This window comes from Octopus bimaculoides, chromosome 20, assembly GCF_046866305.1.
Source record: "Octopus bimaculoides isolate indiv1 chromosome 20, ASM4686630v1, whole genome shotgun sequence".
In the NCBI taxonomy this organism is placed as follows: domain Eukaryota; kingdom Metazoa; phylum Mollusca; class Cephalopoda; order Octopoda; family Octopodidae; genus Octopus; species Octopus bimaculoides.
The window spans coordinates 23760390-23788388 of NC_142947.1; the positions used below are offsets into that span (position 1 = coordinate 23760390).

Consider the following 27999-nt stretch of genomic DNA (forward strand, 5'->3'; position numbering starts at 1 on the left):
AAAAATATCAATGTTAATTTATCTATCCCTGTATTATCAGACAATTGCAAAAAAACGTTGAAAAAAATTCAAAACTGCAAAAATCTGGTACAAATTCTTCATGGTTCAAGATGTTGCTTACTTTTTACTCAACCTGGTATATAAGGCTATGCTGGTACTATGTTAAAAGCACCCAGGTACTGATGCCACGTTAAAAGCACCCAGTATGCTCTGTGGTGTGGTTGCTGTGACGAAGATACTCATCTATTTCTATAAAATGCTGAGAAGCTGTCTTTTGGCTTAGAAAAAAGGAGAGTTTTGGTACACTAACAACCACCTGATATCTTTTTCGTTACTTTGTCCATTCTGACATGTATTGATGTTTTTCAATGTTTTTCTCCCCATAAACACATTTAATGGAATGGTGATGCACCCAATGGTAGTCCATTACTGAGATTTAAGCAAAAACTTGAACTGTCCGTATTTTCAACTCTGATTTAAAAATAATTGCAAAAGATTTATAGAGTAGGAATGTTAAAATTAATTTTTTCACTTAATTGTGTGTAGAGTGTGTTAGGCATAGAAGTGGCTGTGTGGTAAGTAGCTTGCTTACGAACCATATGGTTCTGGGTTCAGTCCCACTGCGTGGCACCTTGGGCAAGTGTCTTCTACTATAGCCTCGGGCCGACCAAAGCCTTGTGAGTGGATTTGGTAGACGGAAACTGAAAGAAGCCCGTATGTATATGTGTATATATATATGTGTGTATGTGTGTGTATTATGTTTGTGTCTGTGTTTGTCCCCCCCAACATTGCTTGACAACCGATGCTGGTGTGTTTACGTCCACGTAACTTAGCGGTTCGGCAAAAGGTCCGATAGAATAAGTACTAGGCTTATAAAAAATAAGTCCTGGGGTCGACTTGCTCAACTAAAGGCGGTGCTCCAGCATGGCCACAGTCAAATGACTGAAACAAGTAAAAGAGTAAAGAGTAGAACACAAATTCGCAAAACTTTTCTGAAAATTTTAAAAAATGAAAAAGTTATCAGGGGTTATAAGGTGTGTTTAAACCAGAATTCCGCCTTGATTTTTTTAGACTTTATCTGAGTTCCCGTAAGAGTGAAATTATAGACTGTATCCTGGAATTAGTAGTCACGCTTTACAGTTTCCAACGCGTGGGATGTCTGTCTAAAATAAGGCAACAGGTATACGTTTATGAGAGGGGGAGGGAGATAGAGAGGTGGGTTGTTGTTTGGCATGAGTAGGTTTATAGATAAAACTATTCCCCTGTCACTTACACATACACACACAATAAAAATGTTCTTGACTGTACAAAGTGCAAACAACATTAAAAAAAAAAAAAATTGTGAAATAGGCGAGTGACCTCCCCTTCTCATTACTCTCCAGTACAAACACCAGCAGCGACAGTAAAATCCGTAATTCGCCTCTGATCTCATATTTTTCACTTGCCGGAGTTCTGTGATCTTTTCAGCACAATTTCTTATCTTATCTACCTTCTAACATGACAACTAGCTGTCGTAGGTGAGAAATTTCATTGATCTACCTCATCGTTTGTTTTGTTTGCCTTTTATCAGTTTATAGCGTACCGCATTGTACGACGATGGTTGTTACAAGATAAAACAATGAGATTTTTTTTTTTACTTGTTTCTTGGTATTTGTAATTATTTTTATTTGTTTTATTTATTTTTGTCAACTTTGCTTGTTAGTTCCGATGGTAGAAACTGCGTGGGAAGACAATGAATGTTTGACATCTTTGTGTATGTATATACGACGTTCCAAGATTTTGTTTAACTCGAACGTTCACAGATAGATTATGTGGATATTATAAAAATATACCCTATAAATGAAAACACCACTAGGCATGCCATTTCTGCTGATCTGTTCTGTTAAATGAACTATAGATAATGCTTACCCAGAAAAGAAAGGAAAATTCCGCGTATATATTCTATGCATAAATGCAAGCATTATATATATATATGGATAAAAGAAGTAACATTTGTGTCAGTATCTTTGAGGACTGTCAAAACATCTGTCGGTGGTAACGCTTCTACATGTGCGTTTAATTCATTGGATAGAATTTGTTCGTCTCCATTGAGATAATAGAATCAGACCGAATTTGTTCAATTGCATTAACGCACGCACACATAGAAAATCAGCTGTCATCGTAAATAATTCATTTAAATTGCGCTGTAAATCAATTGGTTGGACCGATTATCATTCTTCATCTGTCAGACTAATTACATAAACCAGCGTATCATTAGTACTAGAAGCTAAAATTACAAGAGTGTACAAAATGAATCCCTCTCTTCAGTACGATTAGATCCCTGATTTCTGGTTATTGTATGAAGTTTGTAAATGTATTTGTTATTAGATGTGTGTATACTGTTCAATTCTAGACAACAGAAATAGAATGGAATTGCTCCATTAATGGCTACTTGTTACTGTAGGAACAATTTTCTTTGGAAGCGCTTGTTGCTTATCTATTATGCATACATTTAGATATTGCCTCGTAACTTATTCCTTGTAAATCATTAATCAACTCGCAAAATATTAATTCAACCGCCGCTGTCAACGAAACATGCCAAAACTATACTTAAAAACTAGAATGCAAACCTTGGACAAGTTTCTTTGTATCCTCAAGCATAGTTGTAATGTACTGTAATATATAATATGTGTATGTGCGCGCGTGCGTATATACACAGGTACACGCGCGTATGTTTGGATGTATTTATATAAGTATATATGCAAGTGTGTGTGTGTGTGCAGTGTATGTATATATGCATGTGTACATAGCAAGGTACTTTGCATAGGAACTGAACCCTGGACTACTTCCTTATGATGCGCACAAGTATGGGTGTGTAGTAAAGAAACTTGCTTCTTAATCATGAGGTTTTGATTCAGTCATGCCAAACAAGTGTGTTCTTATAGCTCAGGACCAACTGGAGCCTTGTGAGTGTATTTGATTGACAGAAACTGAAAGAAGCCTGCAATATACAGGCATGGTTGTGTGGTAAGAAGAAGTTTGCTTCCCAACCATATGGTTCCTGGTTCAGACCCACTGCATGGTACCTTGGGCAAGTGTTTTCTACTATAGCCATAGGCCAACCAAAGCCTTGTGAGTGGATTTGCAAGACGGAAACTGAAAGAAGCCTGCTGTGTGTGTGTGTATATATATATATATATATATTTGTCTTTGTGTCTGTTTGTTCGCCACCACTACTTGACAACTGGTGTTGGTGTGTTTATGTTCCCATAACCTTGCAGTTTGTCAAAAGAGAATGATAGAATAAGTACATATAAGGTTGGAAAAAATTATTTCCTATTTCAAGACGGGAAAGAAATAAATGCTTCTTTGATCTTAACTGATATTTTTAATGAAGATAATATTTGCCCTCATTATTGATGAGATAATCTCATCTATTTGGCAAATCTCTTGGGCATAAAATTCTTCAGGTTTCAAAGCAAAGAAACACTCAGTATCCTTTATAATCTCTTCACAATTACTGTTTTCCCTCAAAATAATGTTGTAATGATCTGAAAATATGATTGTCAGATGGAGCAAGTTCAGGAGAGTAAAGGATGGTGAAACAAAACTTCTATACTTAGTGTCATAATGTTTTTCTGAGTGACTTTGACTATATGTGGTCTTGTATTATCATGTAAGAGCAACACTCTTTTATGACTAACCAAATTTTTGTGTGCTGACAATACTTTGCATTAACTGATTGATTTTGGTTTAACGCTTTACAATAAATTACACCCTTCATATATCAACAAACACAGTATAATTTTTTTCTTGTGTAGTCTTGGTTTAAGGATCTATACTCCTTTTTCACTGGATGCTAACCATTGTTGTTTTCATTGAAAATGATTATAGAGAACCCACTTTTCATCATTTGTGATGTTTCTACCCAGGACAGGTTTGGTAGCAAATCTACTCCTCAATAATGAGCAGGGGTTTGTCCTTCAATTAAGCTGAGAAGCAGTCAGATGATGAGGGACTGACAAAGTTTAAACATTTTTCCTAATTCATGAAGCTGTTTTATGATCAAAGTGTGTTTTGGATTTTCCTCAACTTTGGTTTTCAGAAGCTCAATATTGATAGAACTTGGTTGTCCAGATCAAGAAGAATCTGCAAGAGAAATATTTCCCAAGTAAAACTGGTCAACCCATTAATGGCATACCTGGACACTGAAAAGCGTCACTTCCATAGACAGAATGACTATTTCTTACCATTACCACTGCTGGAGAGCCCCTTATGAATTCATACAGCATAGCGTCTGATATAGGTCTGACCTAAACTCATTTTAAGAGGGTGAATTTAATTACTATGGTATCAAGAAATCTGCAAAGAAAGAAAGAAAAATAACATTAGAATGTAAAAATTATACTTATTTTATAACAAGTATTGAAAAAGTATCCTCAAAATGACCATGTGAATATGTGACAGGACTTAGATATGTACATCCCCTTGTTTTAATATTACATTACAGTTTTAAACAAACATTGTTCATTTCTAATCTGTGAAAAGCATGTCTGTTCATGGAGAAATATTACCTTACTTGGAAACAGGTGACAATTGGTGACAGGAGGGTATCTGACCATAGAAAATCTTCCTCAAGGAATTCTGTTGGACCCATGCAAGCATACAACAATGTCAAGGATGATATACAGGGTGTCCACAAGGTCTGGGTACATGGAGTAAATAAAATCATAACATAAACAATTGAATATAAGAAATAATAATTTGTTAAAGTATGTGTTAATCCCCATGTACCCAGACTTTGTGGACACCCTGTATATATATACACACACACGCACATGTGTGCACACACAGTAAGCACTAAGCGCTCATGGATAATATGTATTCTCAAATGTTGGATGTGTAATGTTTGTGTGCACCATCATTCATACCTTTGTCTTTCATACCCCAATTACTTGTGTTTCTCACTCTGTAAAGAAGTTGGCAAGCAAGCAGTGACATGAGGGTTTGAGTTCCCTTTAGTTGAGGACATTGCTTCTTCTCTATAATACTGGTGTCATAAAAGATACACCCATTACATTCTGTAAAGTGGTTGGTGTTAATAAGGACATCTTCCCACAGAAACCAAATCAAAAATGAAATACATAAGATGCAGTCCTTTAACCTGTCTAAATGACCTGTACCCCTGAGTCTGACAATGGCAAATTGTTCAGCCTACACCAGTAAAATGATGATGATAAATATGTACACACACATATATATAATTATGAAAAGAAAACACTGATGACAAATCAGATGGAAGTTCTGTGGTTGGCATATATATTTCAGTGTTTTGAAATTAAGGAACAAATAAATCCATTGTTCCTTTCAATCCATTGATATAGTGTCATTTACTATTTTTTTTTTATCTACACCACCTCATTCATGGATGTTGACTCCAGTGAGTCAACATCTTTGTTGCTCCCCAATTTGAGAGGAAATTTCTTTCATTGGAGTTTTCATGGCTACAGTTTTGGACCAACTGCACAGTTGGCTGGCCCATATGCAAGATGTTTTTATGAGATACCACTCATGTGGATGGACGTTGGCATGGTGGACTTGTCTGTCCTTTGACAGGTCTTTTTTTTTTTTAGTCCTGCTGTGTGTCCACAACATCCTCTTCATCTTGCAAGTCAAGTGGGGGGAGGCAGTTTAATTGCCAGCCACTTGACCATGGAACAGGTAGTATTGTTATGTAGTTCCAGTAGCTAGATTTTCCTGGCCTGACCTTGAAAGGCTGATAAGTAATAATGGCTGGCAGAACCAGTAGTGCACTGGATGAAATGCTTTGTGGTTTTTCTTGTGGCCTTTTTATTTTCTGAGATCAATTTTATCCTTCTCTCATGTTTGAAAGTAAAGTACCAGTCAAGCACTGGGATTGATTGTATCAACTTACTCTCTCCCCTCAAAATTTCTAGCCTAGCTAGCAGAAATGTTAGCATATCAATCAAAATGCTTAGCAGCATTTCTTTTACTTTCTGAGTTCAAATTCTGCTAAGGTCAAGTTTGCCTGTCATTCTTTTGGGGTTCATCATCATCATACATCTGTTTTCCATGCTGGGTCAATATAATCAACTTGTCCCCTCCCCTAAAAATTGTTGGCCTTGTACTAAAATTAGAAAGAATTCATCATCATCATCATTGTTTAACATCTGTTTTCCATGTTGGCATGGGTTGGACAGTTTGACAGGAATTGGCCAGTTGGGGAACTGTCCAGACTTCAGTTGTCTGTTTTGGCATGATTTCTATGGTTAGATGCTCTTCCTAATGCCAACCATTTTACACTGTGCTGAGTGTTTTTTATGTGCCACTGGTACACATGTTTACACACAAATGCATTTCACCTGGTGCCAGCACAAGTGCATTTTACACGGCACCAGTACATAAAATTAGAAGGAATTATTATTATTACTCATTAACATTTTGTAAAAAATGCTCAGTGGCATTTGATCTAGTTCTTCACATTCTAAATTCGAATCTTGCTGAGGTCAACTCTGCTTTTCACTCTTTCAGGGTCAATAAAATAAATACCAGTCAAGTACTGAAGTTAATGTAATCAACTTTCCTCTCCCATCAAAATTGTTGGCTTTATGCCAAAATTCAAAAGAATTATTATATTCAAGGTGGTGTGTTAGCAGAATCATTAGCACACTAGGCAAAATTCTTAGCAGCATTTCTTCTGTCTTTGTGTTCTGCCAAGGTCAACTTTGCCTTTCATTCTTTTGGATTGATAAAAATAAGTATAAGTTGAGCTCTTGGGGCAGGGGTCAATGTAATCAACTAGCCCTCTTCTCCAAATTTTCAAGTCTTGTGCCTATAGTATTACACAAACAAGGCTGGTGGATTGGCAGAATTGGTAAAGCACTATATTAAATTTATTGTGGCATAATGTTAATTTCCTTTATCTTGTTATTACTTGTTTCAGTCATTAGACTGTGGGCATGCTGGAGCACCACTTTGAAGAGTTTTTAGTTGAACAGATCAACCCCAGTATTTATTTTTCTATCGGTCTCTCTTATAGAAACCAACACACACATATATATGTGTGTGTGTGTGTGTGTGTGTATGTATATATATATATATATATATATATATATATATAAAGACAAGCAGGCAGGCAGACTGACTGACTGGGCTTTTACCAATTTCTGTCTACCAAATCCACTTTGATCAGCCGAAGGTTATAGTAGAAGATAGTGGGGCTGAACCCAGAACTAAGTGGTTGAGAAGCAAGCTTCCTACACACAGCCATGCCCGCACCTAATTGAAATCCTGCCAGTACCAATTTTGCTTATCACCCATCAGATGTTGGGTTGGTTTGCTCCTACTTTTACAAGAATCTTTGGGCTTATATATTTTAGGAACCATTATTAGAAATAATCTTCAAAAGTGAATATAACAGAGTGCATGTATGTTCATTGTTACAGTGACTGTACCATGATGTCAGAATATTTCCATTTAAAATGAAATTGGAATTGCATCTTAAAAAAACATTTTGTTGGGTCTTAGTTTATTGATCTATATGAAACAATTATAAGATCCCTTCGGTCCTGTGTTGCTAGTGCTGGTGCCACAGTAAAATGCACCCAGGGCTTATAGTATACTGCTATAGAAACCTACCTGGAATGATATGTATCTGCACCAATCTATAAGAACAGCTGATCACAATAAGGAAGGACTTGGATCATGATGACTTCTCCAATATATGCCAGGATGGAAATCATCATTATTTTAACATCTACCATCATTATTTTAACATTTGGATGGCTCAGATAATATTCATCAAGGCAGATTTTCTATGGTTGAATGCCCTTCCTTTGCCAATCCTGAACGAAGCCTGCTGCTTGTATGTATATGTGTATGTTTACATTTGCACTCAATGAAAGGTACAGATCCTTCATTTGAAAAATGGCTAAGCGTTAATGACTGGGAGGTATCTAGTTGTAAAACAATACAATACCTTAATATATTCATGTAACCTATACTAGAATGGGAAAATGGATGTAAACCAAATATGTGTGTGTATGTATGTACATATGTATATATTTCTATAGATATATATGTATGTATATGTGTGTGTATATGTACATCTGTCTATGTGTGTATGTATATTTATATATATGCATGTGTGTGTATATATATATATATATATATGATTATAATTGTTTTAACATCCGGTTTTCCATGCTCTCATGAGTTGGGCAGAATTCATTGAGGCAGATTTTTGATGGCCAGATGACCTTCCTGTCTCCAGGTTTTCAAGTAAGGTAATATTTCCCCCTAGCTGGATATGTTTTCATAGAAGGTTGGAAATGAAGGATACCACTTTTACGATGACAATGCTCAATTACAACTGTCAAGGCAACACCACGCACACACACACACACACATTTATAAAACACAAACACATATAATGGGGTTCTTTCAGTTTCCATCTGCCAAATTCTCTCACAAGGCTTTGGTCAACCTGGAGCTATAGTAGAAGACACTTGTCCAAGGCGCAGTCAATGAAATCAAACCCAACACTACTTTTAAGCCTGGGACTCATTCTTTCAGGCTTTTTGCTGAATTGCTAAGTTGCAGAGGTGTAAATAAACCAACACCTGTTGTCAAATACAGAGAGAAAAACACAGACATACATACACATATTCACACGCAAACACACACACACACACATCACCCCCATTCTTTTACTAACACTTTTTAGTGTGCCTTTGCTATGAGTCAACAAAATTTAATATACTACAAAAGCTGTTGCTAACTGACTGATCACCATTAAAAGAAAACATTTCCACCACTAATACTACCAAATGATTTGCATACAATGAAAATAGAAAATATTTTTGAAAATTAAATATGAATCCATCAAGGCTCAGTCCTCAGTCATTTTCTATTCATCACAGGCCATCACAGAGGCAGTTAAAATTGGTTGCCCGTGGGAATTCATATACATTTATTATTTAGTTCTCATAGCTGAAACTGTAATGGAATTAGAGGGGAAATTCCAAGCATGTAAGCTAAACCTAGAATCAAGAGGCCTCAGTGTAAACTTAACAAAGTTGTAAACTTAACTCAGTGTAAACTTAATAAAGTTTTAGTAAGTTGGAAAGAAGATAGGACATTGATATAATCAGGGAAGTAGCCTTGCTTGATATGCAGAGGTGTAGGTGTAGGTATAAACTTTATATGCAGTGCCCAATATAACTTACAGACACAAGACACGTGGAATCACAGACAGATTAACAGGAGTAAGCTTTATATAACAGATGCACTGGTGTAGTACATACTGTGAGCACATCAGAAACAAATTCTTAAATGTCCAGATGGCTTACTAGAAGTACTCAGTAGCTTTTGTTACCTAGAGACATAATTAGCAGGGCAAATAGTTGCACTGAAAGTATAGTAGCCAGAGTAAGAACAGGTTGGGAAAAGTCCAGGAAGCTACCACCACAGATGGCAACAAAGGTCTTTTCCCTCAGAGTGAAGGGCAGATTGTATGGCACTTGTGTTAGAACTGTGATGCTACTAAGTAACAAGACATGGTCTTGAACACAGAAGATTTGCAAAGATTAAAAAGAAATGAAGCTGGCATGCACCTAGATAAGATGCAGTTTGGCCTTGTGCCTGGAAGAGATACCATGAATGCAATCTTTCTAGCGCTTGTTAACTTGGAGAAGACATTTGGTAGAGTACCAAATTCAGTAGTTTGGTTGTTATTGAGGAAACTAGATGTAGATGAATGGTTTGTGAGGGTTGTAGAAGCTATGTACACTGATCCAATTAGTAAAGTGAGAGTCAATAACGGTTTTGGTGATGAGTTTTGTGTGAAGGTAGGTGTCCATCAAGGCTCCGTCCTCTCCTATTCATAGTCTTACAGCCCACCAAAGTGGAGTTTAAGACTGATTGTCCATGGAAATTCTTATATATGCTGATGATCTAGTTCTTGTAGCTGACTTCAAAGTGAAGATGATGTTTCAGGTATGGAAGCTAAACCTGGAATTGAGAGGCTTCAAGGTAAACTTAGCAAGGATGAAGGTTTTACTAAGTTGATAAAAAAGACAACCCTATTATTTTCAGAGAAATGGTCTTAATATACAGTGAAGGAATAAGTATAAGCTATGTAAGTTATGGACATTTGAGGTGTAGTGGAATCACAAGCATACTAACAAAGTAAGTAAACTCTGCACATGACAGATACACTGATGAATACATACTTAGAGCATATCAGAAATAAATTTTCTTAAATTCCCAGATGCTTTACTAGAAGTAATTGATAAGTTTTGTTACCCAGGAGACATAATTAGCAGAAAAGGTGGTTGAGCTGAAAATATAGCAACCAGAGTAAGTTCAGGTTAGAAAATGTTCAGTGAGCTGCTACCACTGCAGGCTTTTGCTCTTACAGTGAAGGATAGATTGTTAAGACACTTGCGTTAGAACTGTGATGCTGCATTGCATTAAGACATGGGCTTTGGTTGCAAGGACCAGAAAGAAATGAAGTTAGTGTGCTCTGATAGATGTGCAATATAAGGCGGCGAGCTGGCAGAAACGTTAGCACGCCGGGCGAAATGCTTAGCGGTATTTCGTCTGTTGCTACATTCTGAGTTCAAATTCCACCGAGATCGACTTTGCCTTTGATCCTTTCGGGTTGATTAAATAAGTACCAGTTATGCACTGGGGTTGAGATAATCAACTTAATCTGTTTGTTTGTCCCCTCTGTGTGTAGCCCCTTGTGGGCAGTAAGAAAATAAGATGTGCAATATAAGTGCATGAAAGACTAAAAGTAAATGTGTTGAAAGAAAAATTGAGCTAAAAAGGACTCAGATGTAGTGTGCAAGAAAGATGACTGTACTGGTATGGACATGTGATGCATGTGGATGAGGACAGCTGTATAATGAAGTGCCAATCAAGGATAGAGGTTATGGAAACCCATCAAGACATGGGATGAAATATTGAAGGCTGATCTCAGGACCTTGAACTTTATGGAGTAGATGACAAAGGACTGGGATAAATGGTACCTGAAAAGACCTGCTCATCTTGGTGAAACAGTTTCTGGAAACAATATTTGTGTGTGTGTATATATATATATTTACACACTGTTATAAACCCAAACTGGAATATCTAAGTTTAAAAGGTTTTAATCAACTAAAAATACAGCAATCTACAATACAAACAAAGATTGCTAAACTGTAAGCAAAACTAAACTTCAACGCAATAACAGTTTTATGCAGCGATTACTCATTCTACTGTGTACAATCCTCGTGGAAATGCTCAATGTGAAAGATATAATGGAGTAATATGGAATTCCATTTGGAATAATACGCAATTAGACCAACAATTTGACTCAAGTTGAAGATGACGTTAATCCCAAGATAAATGCGTCATGAACAGCTTCATTTTTGTGAGTCTCAGCAGCCATTGCTCTGTACCCGCAATCTTTAGTTAGTCATTTCAATTTCTGTAAATAGTCATCAACAGATAGATTTGGTTCTTGTTTGCATGTCATCAAAAGGTGTCTCGCAAAAATAATGTTCAAGGGTTTCATGTACAGTCTCTCCAGAGTTTCAATTGCTTCTGCTTAATTCTCACATTCACTTCTTTATCTATGTGCGCTATTAAACACCTAAGCTTGCTTTCATCAGTGATAGGCGGTTCAGCAGGAAGTGATTCTACAAAATTTATAAAAGTTCTGAAGCAATATTTCCATTCTTTTGAAGCTTGACTCGAACTTGGATCAGCGGTGAATAAATTTGGTTTTATAAATTTGCTGTCCATTCTCTTTCTCTAGCTATTTTTAGTTGATTAAATTGTTATAAACCCAAACTAGAATATCTAAGTTTAAAAGGTTTTAATCAACTAAAAATACAGCAATCTACAATACAAACAAAGATTGCGAAATTGTAAGAAAAACCAAAGTTCAACACAATGACAGTTTTATGCAGCGAGTTGCTACAGTCTCGACTAACTAAAAACCAACACTGAACATGTGCTGCAAACAGAACAGAACTCCACACAGCTGCACTGCAGGCAAATAGCAGCAATCGAGACAATCAAAATCACGTGATCAAAACTAAAATCACAGCACACACACACACATATATACATATATATATTTACACACACACACACACACACACACATATATGTATTTACACACACACACACATATGTATTTACACACACACACATATATACATATATATATATATATATTTATTTGCACACACACACACACACATGTATATATATGTATTTACACACATACATATATATACATAACACCCACAAACAACTGGGCTCCTTATCCAATATCTTCCTCAAACCATCCCCAAGACCAATTATTTCTGCTTAAATGCTGCTGTAATTATATTTGAGCAGAACTGCATATTTTATCGTCTTTTTCTCTGATACCAGTTATCTTTCTCACTACCTGGAACAATTTCACTTGATATCCATCCTTTATAATACAGTCCCTCTCCTCTCACATTTTGCATTGGTTATTCTTCTGTGCCACCTAATTATCTCAGCTTCTCCACCATTATACATCTCTGACATTGCTCCACCTGATTTCATTTGTTTAAGTCCCTGCAAAATTCCTTGAATGAAAAATCATGTATCAATTTTGATGCAGTAAAGAACCACCCAGATAACTTCTTTTCCTCCAAAGTAGCCCAGTTCTATGTGGATGGAATTTTGAAGCAACCAAATACATGGACTAAAATCATTAATAAAAATGGAGGGTATTTGATGAATAAAAAATAGATGTATTTTATTTTCATTCTTCAAAAACAACTCAAAACTTTCTGAATGACTATATATATATATATATATATATATATATATATATATATATATATATATATATATATATATATATATATATATATATATATATATATATATATGTGTGTGTGTGTGTGTGTATGTCCACTCAGCTGTAAATGGGTAACTCTGTGATGGATTGGTGTTCTGTTCAGGAGAAATGTTGCCTGTCCACCTAGCCAACTGTTGGCATTATTAGAAAGCTTCAACAACACAAGTGTATTATGACTAGTAGTGTATGAAAACATCTGATAGTCTGGTTAATATACTGATATATGTATCTATAATGCCCCCAACCTCCACCTCATATATCCCTGTGTCAAGCTCTTCTATGTCGCTATTCATTCAGCTACTGTAATTATAAGAGAACTGCACATATTTCATACACTTTTGTGCTATCACTTCTCCTTTTGTCACCCATCCTTCATTCTCAATAATATCTTTACCACTTTATTTTCCACTGAACACACTTTTCCTTTGAGCTGCAGCTTATGACTGTCATATCCCATCATAATATGACAAAAAAAGGCTTTTTTCTTTTTTTTAAGAATACAACAGATATAGCTAAAAGGAGTGGTCAGTCCACCTCATGATGCCAGTGGATAATATGGAAAAGGTATTGCCCTGGAGGATGGCAAGGCAGACACACTGGAACAGCCACTCTGACTCAGGGACCTTGCACTTGTGGATAGCCATTTCAATCTTGATAGCAGGGATGAATGCTGGAGGTCTCCATTGGCACAGACTTGATCACAAATCTGTCAGAGAGCAGCTGATACTTTGACATTCTCCCTTCTCGTGTTGACAATCAGTGAAGCCTGAGCTGGCAGGTGACAGCACCAGGTTTCCATGCGAGAAGGTGTCACAGCATGTGACATCCCAGATGACGGGGCCTACCATTGCCGAAGAAGGAAATTGTCATGCTGCCTGACCTTTTACTGTGCCCAGGAGCTGGCTTGAGCTGGGAAGGGAAGCTTGTAGTGTCTAACCCATGCTTTATGATCTCCTTGAGAGTAGCATGATATGGAAGGTGACCAGCACTATAATGGTATGAAAATGGGTGGAGACTGCAAAAGTCTACAATGGATCCACAGCAGAGGCTTACAGATTTGGAGGTCAAGCATTAAGAAACACTGATGTGCAAACAGTTGCTATCCAGCTGAGTGCTAGTCAAAAGTGATAGCACTGTATTGAGCTTGTACTGCTGTGGGGCTAGGAGGCTCAGTGGAAACGGACAGTGCATCAGGCCATCCAAGATAATGCTACTCTGAATGGCATCCCATTTATTTAGGGGTGGGGACCAGATGTCCAAAAGGGGAAGCGGGGTGGAGACTGAACTGGCTCTATGTCTTGTAGGCTATCTTGTGCTCCCTGATTACAGTAGGTTCAGTTGTGTTGCAGAGAACCCTGTAGATGAGACATAGCAAGCAGTTACTGATGAGAGAAATGCCTGCAGGAACAGTGAGACCGAAGGCCAAGGCTGCCATATCTGACAGGTAAGGTGGCCTGTTGCCATCAAACCAGATATTGTATATCTCCTCAGTGGTCCATTGGATACAGGCATTGAAACCTGTGAAGAGTGATGCATAGCAGTAGCAAGGGGCTTTGTGGAATGTATGTAGAAGCTTTGGCATGACAACATAGTTCCTGAACAGGAAAAATGCCAGATGGATGTTGATCAGGTTCAATCTGTTTGTCAGAATCATTAACACCTTTTCATTCATATCTGCTGTCGTTCTCAACACTTTCACATATCTGCCACTGACGTCCACCATTCTTTGTTACTATATCCATCTTTACATACTTCTGGCCTCCATATCTTACTGTGTATCTCCCACCCACCCTTTTTTTTTCACATCATCTTCCTATTTCTCATTTATCTATGGTTCTATTATACTACTGTCTTCCATATCACTTATCACCCCATCATTCCTGACCTATTCCTATATCCTTCACCTTCACCCCCAAGCTGGTATTCACCATCAGCCAGGCCTTCAACCATGTTCACTATTCACTGCATTCACATCTATCTCCATCTCTAACCATCTGTTACTCACCTTATCACACTCTTACAAACTCAACTATTTGCTCTTCCTGATCCTTTGTCCTTGTTCTCTCTTACATTCATCTTCTTGTGCTTTGAAAGTACACCCTAACCTTATCACCACCATCTTTATCGCTTCTCTCAGTCACCCTTATATCATGTAATATTTCCATATATCTCCTCTACAGCAAAATACCTGTTTATGTATTGTACTTCAGCATCTGGCATAAACTACCTCTCTCTCTACAACACTCTCACTCAACTGAGGTGGGAGGGGCGCTTTTTCATTTTCTTTGTCTTGAGAAATAAGATTTGACAAGGTATTAATTAGCTTAATACTTTAATGGAGAAAAAATAAGAGTCTTAACATTTCAGACATTAGTCCTTGATCAGAGGAAAGATAGAAGCATAGAGGAGATGAGAAAGAAAAACAGCGAAAAAAAAAAGGCAAAAGGTTAGAAACTTGGGAATGCTATTCTGTGGTAAAGAGGCAGGTGTATATATGCAAGTGATTAGTGTATCCATTTCTGGAAGCAGGTGTATGAGAGGAGTGGTGTGTGTGTGTGTGTTTAAATGTGGTATATGTTAGTGTGTGGAAGTATAGAGCATAGATTTATGAGGGTGTTGGGTGTTTGTTTATGTGCGTGTGTGTATTTGTTAAATGGATAGTGAGAAAGTGTGTATGTGAGGATGTGAGAGTGGGTGCAAATGAGATGGAGAATAGATATTGGTGAAGTAAATGAGATGACAGAAGCAATATGGAGGCTGTAAGAATCTGATAGAAATGTGTACCTCTGTGTTAGAAAATTACATCAGAGGGTGAAATGTTTTAACAAAGAGGAAAAATTTAAACTAAAATGAGAAAAAAGAGAGAAAATGTGTGAAATCAATGAAGAGAGGAAATGCCAAAGAAATTTATATTCCATATAGCATCACCTTGAGTTCATTTACTCATGCTTGTATGGATTGGATGGGTCTTCTCCAACACAGCACGTTACCACTTGTTGCATTCCTTTGTCATCTCCTGAGATTAACTTTACTACTTTTACCCTTGTCTTCCATGATCTCACATAGAGCTCCTGGGTATTTTTTGCCCATCTGTCTTCCATATGCATTACATGTCTGTACAACATAATCACCTCTTTCCCACACTACATCCGATTCCTCTTATGCCAAGTTTTTCTTCAGTTTTTCATCTGTGCCTCATCACTTGTGCACACCAACATTACATATCAAATGGAGTATGCTTGCTTCATTTCTGTCCCACTTTCCCACCTCTGCATTCACTACACACATGTTACTATCATGCAGCATTGCAGTTCATACACAAACATACACCCTTCACTCATAGAATGAATCTGTTTTGTGAACAGAGGAAATAGCTTGCTGAACTTTTTCCACCCCATTCTTATTCTGGCCATTACACCTTCTGAAACCCTTCCCCACCTACTACTAATTAGGTCACATAGGTAACAGAAGCTGTCATCTACTTGTATAAAGCATTACAAGGTATTTATTTTACAACTAGCTTGACTGCTAACTTCTCTGTATCTTCTTTTTACTCACTTTTACTCTCTTGCCTTTAATTTCACTACATTTCTTGTGTATGAAATTTCTACCTACTCTTTTTCTGTATACTGAGCAGTATATACTTTTTCGGTGATATCAGAGAACTGTCTTCTTTCTTACTAAAACTATAGTCTTTGTAAAGTTTGCTCTGAGACCTTTTCATTGCAGATTTTGTTTCCACAGAATTTCGTCTCCAAACCCTCCACAGTCTTTGTGATGAGGACTAATCATCAGCATATAGAAGTTCCCACTGGCAGTCTTAAACTTCTGTTATGGCTTAGAGAACTATAATAAATAGGTAATGGAACTGAACCTTGAGGGACAACTATTTGTGTACTAAATTCCTCATTGAAATTATTGCCCTTTCTCTCTCTTCACTAACTGCATTTTGGTACATGGCTTGCACCACTCTCATAAGCCATTCATCCATTCCTAGATTTCTTAGTGACAGCTAGACTACATATCATAGTACCCTGTCAAAAGCTTTCTCCAGATTAACAAATGCTTGGCAGAGAAGCTTACTCTTAGTTAAAAATTTATCTTAGAGCATCAACTGTGCCCCTACCTTACACAACTCCAAACTGCATTTTATCTATGTGGATTCTCTTCGCATCAGTTATGCTAAGACTTTCTGTTACTCTCATAGCTTGGTCCATTAGCTTCATACCGCTACAGTTGCTTCTTTGTAGAGCTTTTTTTTTTTTTTCCCCTGTAACAGCTGATTATACTGCTATTCCAGTCATTGAGTATAACACCTCCCTATATTTCTAGGTCAGCTGTGCTGGTGGCCATTTTGCCAGATATTTTCAAGTATCTTAAATTATCCCTGATGAACCTTTTTTTCCACATCTTAACATTTTTGATGGCCTGAGTGGTTGGCGTTAGGAAGGGCATCCAGCTGTAGAAACTCTGCCAAATTTAGATTGGAGCCTGGTGTTGCCATCCGGTTTCACCAGTCCTCAGTCAAGTCGTCCAACCCATGCTAGCATGGAAAGCGGACGTTAAAAGATGATGATGATTTTGAGCATATAATTGCCTACTTCAGGTGTGACGGTGTGGTAAAAAGTTTGATTCTCAACTACATGGTTCCAGGTTCAGTCCCACTGCTTAGCATCTTGGAGAAGTATTTTCTGCTATAGTTCAGGCTGACCAAAGCCTTGTGAGCAAATTTGGTAAGCAGAAACTGAAAGAAGTCTGTCATGTGTGTGTGTGTGTGTCCTCCACCACTGATTGACAACCAATGCTGGTGTGTTTATGTGCCCATAACTTAGTGGTTTGGCAAAGAGAGACTGATAGAATAAGTACTGGTGTCGCTTCACTCAACTAAAATTCTTTAAGGTGGTGCAGTTTAATGATTGAAACAATTAAAGAAATAAAAAAATATATATATATGTATGTATATGTATATATATATGTATGTATATGTATATATATATATATATATATATATATATATATATATATGTGTGTGTGTGTGTGTGTCAGTTATACATTCATTACTTCTAACTTTAATGCCATATCGCCTAAAGAAGTGAACACGTGAACTAAAAATCCACCTAATGTCCATGGATATTACAGATTGTACTGTAATCATCCCAGGAATACAGGCTATGGTTGTAAGAAACATGTGATTTGTGGAAACATGCACAGCAATACATTAAGATCCCATTATTATTATATTTATCCTACATTATATTGACGCATTTTGGTACAACCCCATAAAATTGCTGTTGCAAGTTGTTCATTAGGCTGTAGACAACATAATGAAATAGGAGCTTTTATATACTTACTCAAAAACGTTTCTCTTAAATGAACTTAAAGGAGATGTGTGTGTGTGTGTGTGTGTATAAAATTTATATAGACAGCCATGTGCAATGTGTTACCAAAAAGGAAAACTATAATTGTCACTAAATATGACAGGTGTGGCTGTGTGAAGCTTGCTTCCCAACCACAAGGTTCTAGATTCAGTCCCACTGCATAGCACCTTGGGCAAAGTCTTCTGCTATAGCTTCAGGCTGACCAAAGCCTTGTGAGTGGATTTGGTAGACGGAAACTGAAAGAAGCCAGTTGTATATATATATATACATATATATATATATATATATATATATATATATATATATATATATATATATATATATATATATATATATATATTAGCAGAAATACCCGGCGTTGCCCGGGTTAAAGAGAATAATGAAATCTAAAAACGCCGTCTAGACTACGCATCATCTTTATATATAGAGATATATATACACACACGCACCCAAACACACATATATATATGTATATCAATATAAATATATGAAAGTCAATGAAGTTTCGTAAAAGAAGGTGATCATGTACATACTTTCTTGCTGTTGTGATTATAACACCTCATTGTAAACTATGTTCCTTGTTTTCCCTTGTGGAGCATATACAAATAGGTTTTTTGTTGCTGCCCACTCTTGAGCAGCCAACATACAGTTGTCCATGTGAGAAGCAGGGCTCTTCCAAGAGAAGACCAGCTACAGACAGTGTTTGACCCTGATATTTGTTTATGGACATGGCAAAAGTCACACGAAGGGGGAATTGTAGTCTTCTGAATGTAAAAGGAATGTCTGCTCCTGATGGAATAAGAGGAATTCTTGGAATAAAGACGTCATCCCCTTTTGCACATCCAGAAAGAATAGTAGCCTCGATAACGTGTGACATCATTTTCTAAATAATGCTCATCTGTTATGTTCGGGTTAAAATTTCATCAACATCAAAAATATATGAATTTTCATGGGAGTTATGGCCGTTATGCAAAGAATATAATTTCCAAATTTCATAAAGATCCATTCAGTACTTTTGACGTAGTTTTGGATAAGAAAACAAATGACTAATGTGTGTGTTTGTGTGCATGTGCATGTGTATGTGTGTGTGATGGGTGTATATATGTATAGATATCTGTATGCATGTATATATATGTATATATGTGTACATATTACATGTACATCTATATATATATATATATACATCTACACATATGTATACATATACATGTATGTATAGATCTATATATATATATACATATACGTGTACATCTATATGTATACATATACATCTCTCTCTCTCTTTCTCTCTCTCTCTCTTTCTCTCTCTCTCTCTCTGAAAGTATCTGTCATTACAGTATCGAAATGGTGTACATATACATGTATATGTATACATATACATCTCTCTCTCTCTCTCTCTCTCTCTCTCTCTCTCTCTCTCTCTCTCTCTCTCTCTCTCTTTCTGTCTCTCTCTTTCTCTCTTTCTCTCTCTGTGAAAGTATCTGTCACTACAGTATCGAAATGTGATTGTTTCAGTTAGTGGAATATTTTCATTTTTAAAGTGAAAGTATTTGACATGAGTGTTTTTGTTTCACTTTTGACACGTAATACTTAAATAGTGGAGGAGATATTATGTTGCCGTGTGCTCGAACTCTGCAAGAAGTTAATAATTTTTTTTTACTAAAACACAACTGGAACCCTAAGTAAGGCATGTGTAAAATTTGAATGAAATTGGTTGCGTAGTTCTCGAGTTTTAGGGATTCACACAGACAGACAGACAGACAGACAGACACACATTCTCATTTTTATATATATAGATATCTGTGTGTGTCTATGTTTGTCCCTCCTCCCGTCACCAACCAGTGTTGGCATGTTTACATCCCTATAACTTAGCTGTTCAGCAGTTCAGCAAAAATAGACTGTTAGAATAGGTACCAGGCTTAACAAAAGCACTCATTATTATCCTGATTTTTCATTAGGCAGATATCTTTGACCATCTATTTGGTTGGTCAGTAATCGCTAACAATTAAGCAGGTAGCATTATTAACATTTTGAACAAATTCCAAAATCTATTAATTTGTTTTTGTTTCATTAGATTATTTTGATTCTGCCAAAATTTCTCTTTTTTTTTTATATATCTTATTTCTATTTGTTGCTTTTTTTCTTTATATCCTGTTTGAGTACAAGTTGATTAAATAACAAATGAAGAAAACAAAACAAAACAAAAGAATAGAAAAAAAGATATTCTTTTCAAATTAAATTTCCTTAAAATACCTGCCAAGTTCTTATTTCAAATTAGACATCTCAAACAATGATTATACTTTGCTGTTTTAAAGCAAAAATTAGTTGAGGATTTTTATTATTATTATTATTATTATTATTATTATTTGAAGCTAAAGATTTTAAAACTTAAGTCTTTTCTAATTCACCAACATTCTATCATTAACTTCTGTATTTTAAATGTATGTTTCTTTATCTCTGTGTACATGTATATGCCTAAGTGTAGATGTGTGTGCCTGTTTTCTATCTGCAGGCTTTTATGCGCATATGTGTACTTGCCTCTGTCTGTCTTCGTGTGTGTGTGCGTGTGTGTTATACATGTTCTCCAGCAAGTCCTAATTTGTAAATTATGTTGGAAAATTTTGCTTTCAAATTTTCATTTCATTTTCATTTCAAAACCTGACTGGACCAATGGATTAGGATTGCTGTTGTTGTTGTTTATTGCTGCCATTATTGTATCTGTTGATAGGATATTGGATTGGTAGAATTCATCATCATCATTTAACGTCCGCTTTCCATGCTAGCATGGGTTGGACGATTTGACTGAGGACTGGTGGACCAGGAGGCGACACCAGGCTCCAATCTGATTTGGCAGAGTTTCTACAGCTGGATGCCCTTCCTAACGCCAACCATTCCGAGAGTGTAGTGGGTGTTTTACGTGCCACCAGCACGAGAGCCAGTCAGGCAGTACTGGCGACGGCCACGCTCGCGATGGTGTATTTTACGTGCCACCTGCACAGGAGCCAGTCCATCGGCACTGGCAACGATCAGGACAGACTTCTTTCAAACTGAAAGTATTATCTCACTATACAATAGAGATGTAATACTGAAATAGTGTAAGAGATAAGAGATTGCTCTTATCGCATTAAGTAAGAAGTTGAAAATGTTTTTGGCACCCATGACACTGCATGGACTCTAAGTAAGGCATGTGTAAAATTTGAATGAAATCAGTTGTGGAGTTCTTGAGTTTTAGGGATTCACACAAACAGACAGACAGACATACACACATTCTCATTTTTATATATACAAGTTATTCTTTGACATGAAAGACCATTTTCCATGTTTTATTTTTTTAGTGTTTGTGATTTCAAATTTCGATTTCTCATTGCAATGATAAACAAAAAATGATTTTACTTTGGTTTGTCTTCAAAAAATGTTCGTAAAAAAAAGCATTTTTACATTTTGAGTACCATAATCAAGTACTGGATTGGTCTAATTGACTAATGCACCAAAAACTACCCCACCAGCCAAAATTGGTGGGTTTGTAAGAAAGGATTGGCAAAATCATTAACACCTTGAAAAAAGTGCCCATGCATTGAAATCCTGCCTTGTCCATCTTTGCTTTTTATCCTCTTGGGGGTCAATAACATTAAGTACCAGTCCAGTATTAGGTTTGATATTATCAGTTAACCCTCCCTCCCCTCAAAACTGCTGTCTTTGTACTTATGTTAAAAACAATTAAGTGTGATGGACAGCAGGATCATTAGAGTATCAGATAAAATGCTTTGCACTATTTAGTTACAGCTCTTCATGTTCTGAGTTCAAATCCTGTCAAGGTCACTTTTGCTGTTCAACCTTTTGTGGCCCATAAAATTAAATACCAGTCAAGTACTGAGGTTGATGTAATTTACTGATCCTCTCCCTTCAAAAATGCTGGCCTTGTACCTAAATTAGAAATTATTATTTGGTCAACAGATTGGTATAATTACTAGGGCATCAGGCCTTACAGTATTTGTTCCAGCTGTTTTACTAATCCTCAAGTGGATGAAAGGCAAAATTACTCCTGCTGAGAGTTAACTTTGCCTTCATCATCATCATCATCATCATCTGCAGTAGCTGCAGTTTGAAATTATGTCAACACTAATCTATAATTAAATATTTGACTGTTTTGTTTTGTTTCTCTATTTGAAGACTTAATAATGGTAGAAAAAGCTCTGACCCTGTCAACCTGAATGTAGGTGGGGTGATTTACACTACCTCTTATCTCACATTGGTCAGCTACTCAGAATCAATGCTAGCTCGTATGTTTGAAGGTGACTTGCCTTCGGCCAAAGACAAAGATGGAAACTACTTTATTGATCGAGATGGAAAACTGTTTCGGTAAGTTTTATTAAGTCTAAAATTCTTTGTTGTTTTGTTGGTTTCTTTTTTAAAATTACTCCCAACTTAGTTTGAGTATTTTTGTATAGCTTATTTTTTGTTTTAGAATTCAGAAATTTATTCTGTATTGAAAGTTTGCCATTGAATAATGGTTTAAGTTGAGCTAACAAGCTAGCCACCGTACGGTTGACCTGTTAGAAATAACAGCCAAATCTCCTTTGAATTACAACTGACTACATTAAAAAAGGGGCAATTTTGGGCAATTCTAGATAAACAAAACTTAGAAAATAGAAGAGCTATGACGGGAATGTCTTTATTTAGAAAATAGAAGAGCTATGACGGGAATGTCTTTATTCATTAACCAGCTCAGTCATGGCTGACCTGGGATTAAACAGTAATAATGGAACAAGTGTTCAGCCCTGACAAAAGATGTAGTGGAGGGTGTAAAAAGAAATTAAAGCATGGAAGACTTATAATGCACAGAAAGAACTCCAAACTAGTGAACATGCTTACCATGGCTACAGACAGCACTGGCAGTAAAAAACTTCTCAGCATATATCCAATGTTAAATTTCTACCAGTTAAATCTTACCCTGATCTCTCTTGACCTGGCTTATCAGTTTTGGCCTGGCATTGTCTATTTTGCTCTTGTTTTGTATATCCTTGCCTGCTATGACCCATTCTGGTCTGGTCTCTATTTTGTCTAGTCATCTTAAGATCACAAAGTGCTATCCTTGTTCAGAGTAATGAATATACATTGGTAAAGCTTATGCAATAAGGTAGTCATTATGTAATGCGAAGGTAGTTTTCTTTAAGATGAACCATCCACATATATACACTCTATACACTTTATTAGCCAGTATTCACAGGAGTGCTTACTGAGGATCCGGCTTGGATTTTTTAATCTCCTTTTTATCTGATATGTAGATTATTTTAAAATACATGATGGAGCAGAGAGGTTGGACATTTTTGAAATGGCTATTACTCAGCCCCAGTGGGTGGGACATATGTCTGACAGGTACCATTCATTCCATGGTGTCTTAGCATTTTTTACTTTTTAGATGAAGCCATGGTGCTGTGGATGATAGAGCATCACATATTTGCCTACAACAGTTATGTGAAGTCTGTCACAGCAGTTCAGCATGAGTTTTGGTGCTACTTCAACGTTGACCAAAGTCAGGCTGTTCCCACCCGTAACATAATCTTACATTGAGTGAATGCACTTCGTACACAAGGTACCCTAATGAATAGGAGACCGGTGGGAGTGCCACGAATAGTATGGGACCCAGAAAATGTGGAACATGTCAGACAAGCTTTGATGCATAGTCCGAATCACTCTGCTTGCAGGCATTCCACTGAACTTGGCATCAGTAATCGATCAGTAAGGTATATTTTGCATGAAGTCCTGCATTTCCACTCGTACAAACTGGCCATTGGGCAACACTTGAAACCATAAGACTGTGGCTTAACTTCACACATCAGATGGAAGCAATTTTTGAGGCAAATGGCAACCTCATTTTGTTAATGAGTGACGAAGCTCATTTTCATCTCAATGGTATGGCGAATCAACAGAACTGTTGTTACTGGGCTCTTGAAAATCCAAGAGAACTGCATGAAAGACCACAGCCTAAAAGTGACAGTCTGGTGTGCTGCTGGAAAAGCTACCATCATTGGTCCTTACTTTTTTGAAGACAATAATGGAAATGCTGTTACTGTGAACTCTGAGTGTTACATCAAGATGATAAACAACTTTTTTGTGCTTGAATTATGATGAAAACGTGTGCCTATTTGAGATGTGTGATTTCAGTAGGGTGGGGTGACAGCCGACAGCCCACACAGCCAGAGATCAATGGACGTTCTTCGCCCTCTCTTCGGTGGCCACCTCATTTCCAGGTTTGCTGACATTCTTTGGTCCCCTGATTTATCCATGTGTGATTATTTCTTGTGAGGAAACCTTAAGGCATGCGTGTATACACATTAGCCCTGTACACTGGATGATTTGAAGGAAGCTATTCATGTGGAAGTTGCCCAAATCGACAGAGCAATGCTGGAGAGAGTGGAGGCCAACTTCCAAGAACGCCTTCAGAAATGCATCAATGAAAACAGACACTACATGATGAATGTTGTTTTCCACACTTGTTTTTGACAAACGCTAATTCAATATGAACATAAAGATGTCATTAAAATTTGTTTGCAGCTAAAATTAATGATTTTGTGAATTTTTCAAAAATGTCCATGCTTTCTGCCCCACCCTGTAGCTTACATTGATATTTACATATCAACTCAATAGTTGTTTTACAGTGTTACCATAAGACTTATGACAGTCACTCTCTGTATATTTTTCTTATATTCATGAACAACCACATTGTTAATAGTAGAGTTCAAAATGTGGTCCACTAGGCCATTCAAAGATTCATTACATTGTTGAAGGTGAGATTAAAAAGAGAGGATAGTATATTTGGAAGCTTTCATGTTATATGCTGGGATAGTTCCATTTATAGTCTTCAGAACTTTGTCAATATGAAGATTATGTTAATAGTTGTCTGCGTTCATTACTATTGCAGTGTCTATTGTTTTTATTCCATCAACTAATTCTTGTCCGACAATAACTTTTACTATTACAACTGTTAAAATTCTATTTCCTCTCTCTCTTTCTCTCTCTCTCTACCTACCCTCTCATTATTTCTCTCCATTACTTTCCAATTCCACTTGTTAATATTCCATCATTCTCCATTTTCTTGCAAGGATTTATTTTATTCTCTTTCTATTTTTTTTTTGTTCTATTTTACTTTGTATTCATCTTTTAATCACTTTGTAAAATGTTTTTTGTTTTTTTTTCACTTTCCAGATATATTTTAAATTTTCTTCGCACAAGTAAAATTCACCTGCCTGATAGTCTGGTAGAATTACAGCAACTTAGTGATGAAGTAGACTTTTATCAAATTCCTAGTTTGAAGGAAGAAATAGGCCTTGAAATTACTCGACGCCATGAGGAGAATATGGTGAAAATGTTACCGACTTGCTGTGATTCTGATGGCTATTTCCTTGACGTTTTGGAGCACAATGGTGTGCAGGCAAACTTCAAGAACCTCCAGCTCATTGGACATATTGATATTATCAAGGTATTACCTCTTAGCCCAGATGATTACGGGGTGCTGCAGTGTTTAGTGGAGACAGTCAAACAGACAGACTACCACCCACACAAGAGCACAACTGGTCATATCTGGTATCTAGGGAAAGGCTGCTTTGAACTACAGGATATCTACTACTTGACACGGGTCGAAATTGGGGAGTTAGTGCGTGCACATGGGGCACGCCTTGTGTCATCATCAGCATCATACACCAATAGCACGGAGACGAACAATATGCAGACCATATTGATAATGGACAAGTGGCATATACCTGCCTACTGTATCCAGAAGTTACGTGCAAACTGTATGACTTGTAAAGCTCTCCCTCCTGGTCGCACAGTAGGTTTTTTAGACTGGAACCAGGAACACCAACAATAACATTTTATTAGTTTTATTATTTTCTTAAAATTTTAAATCTAATATAATGTTAAATTATTTATGTCTATATCTACTATGTGACCATTTAAAAAAATTTTTTATGTAAAATTTCTAAAATACCAACATTGTTAACAGATAAACATCTAATTGTTGTTTACAACTTCACTTAGAGATTTACCTGTCTCCAAACAAAAAATAATATTGGACTGTGGTTCCCATCCTCCCCCTACCTACTACATTTTACTTCACACTTTTTAACTTTTTATTTAAAAAAATTCCTAAAGAACAAGAATATATATAGATAGATAGATGTTTTCTTAAAAGTGTTTCAAGAAAGCCACTAGAATGCAACTTAGAAATATTAGAGATGAAAACAAATGTAAAACAAAAGCAATAATTTACATTTTTACCTTATATTTCAATATTTCGGATTTAAAAATCCTATGTCAGGACAAGCTTAGGTCTGTACTGTACACACACACACATACATATATGGACATGTGTAAGGAGCAGGTGCAAAATGCACAGCCTGAAATATTAATATATAACGCAAAATTGTAAACCATTATTTTACTTTTGTTTCCATTCCTATATTGCCAATTTGCATTGGAAATATCTTTCTAAAACAAATTTAACTCACTTTTGCAAGTATACTCTTCAATTTCTTTATTTCAAAAATTTAAGAGAAACTTCAGATTAGTTTTTATTTGTACTTTGTTTTAGCTATCACAGCTAAGGCAATGCTGGAGCACTGCCTTCAGATATAATTTTTTTTATATATATTTTTAAAATGTAATATTAATTTGAAACTATTTTTCATCAAGTTTCCCTCTCTTAATTTTATTAATTTACTTTAAAAAAAAAACAAGCTATTACATTTTATCTTTTTAATTGACTTTGTAGAATTTTCTTTATTACAAGTTTCTAGAGCAGTGGGCTGTCAGAATCGTTAGAGTGTTGAACACAATACTTTGTAGGGTTTAGTTATGGCTCTTTACATTCTGAGTTCAAATCCCACTTAGGTTGACTATATTTTTTATCCTTTCTGGATTGGTAATTCAGTGTACCAGTCACATGTTATGGTTACTTGAATTAACTAATCTTCTTCCTCAAAATTTGAAGCCTTGTGTCTATGTTAGAAACAATTGTCACAGACTTCTCTTATTCCATCCCTTGCCTTCTGCCTTTACCTGTTCATTTTTTACTTTTAAGTCTAAGGCATTTGTCAATGAGTGTAATGTATGTGTTTGTGTCTGTACACACACACACACACACACACACTCTTGTCTACTTTAACCATTTATCTTTCCAAATCCCACCATTCTATCAGACATATGGCAAATATTTGTTTTGATAAGTTGCAGTGATTTGTTTGAGGAAACTGCTTTTGTAGAGTGTTGCTAGCCAATGTTGCCTGAAAGATATGCGATCCTGACCCCCATATACACATAGTGCCAGTGGACTTCCGTGAAGTATACACACACTGCTCTTCATATCACAAAATATATTCCCATTGCTCCACACTCCAATAAAATTATACACATGCTACTCTTCACAGTCTAAGATATACATACACTGCACTTCTCTTCCTCAAATACAGTACTTTTCCTCCACTTTCTTTAAGCAATATATATATATATATATATATATATATATATATATAATACTTTACCCCTAAAAGAGAATACATATGGAAATATAAATATACACTGTGATTTCACAGCTTCAGCTGTATTCTGATATTTCATTTCTTCACCATATAAGTCATTAATTTGCTATAAATTTCTGGAATGAGGAATTATTATTATTATATACTGATATAAGGCAGCGAGCTGGCAGAATCATTAGCTGCACTGGGCAAAATG

General features: G+C 36.3%; 1 protein-coding gene across 1 annotated transcript; it reads left to right on the forward strand.

The window, feature by feature from the left end:
- The first annotated feature begins 1357 nt into the window (after positions 1-1357).
- On the forward strand, positions 1358-27573 carry LOC106879449 (uncharacterized). Its single transcript, XM_014929005.3, has 3 exons — positions 1358-1517; positions 22438-22626; positions 25474-27573. The coding sequence occupies exons 1-3, from the start codon at positions 1498-1500 to the stop codon at positions 26132-26134; spliced, it is 870 nt and encodes a 289-aa protein (XP_014784491.1). The 5' UTR covers positions 1358-1497; the 3' UTR covers positions 26135-27573.
- Positions 27574-27999: the final 426 nt, after the last annotated feature.

Bases quoted from the DNA above. Each gene is read 5' to 3' on its own strand.
- LOC106879449 (XM_014929005.3), top strand. From the start codon at position 1,498: ATGACAACTAGCTGTCGTAG. The intron at 1,518-22,437 runs GTGAGAAATTTC...CTCTATTTGAAG, and splicing joins ATGACAACTAGCTGTCGTAG to ACTTAATAATGGTAGAAAAA. The intron at 22,627-25,473 runs GTAAGTTTTATT...TTCACTTTCCAG, and splicing joins CGAGATGGAAAACTGTTTCG to ATATATTTTAAATTTTCTTC.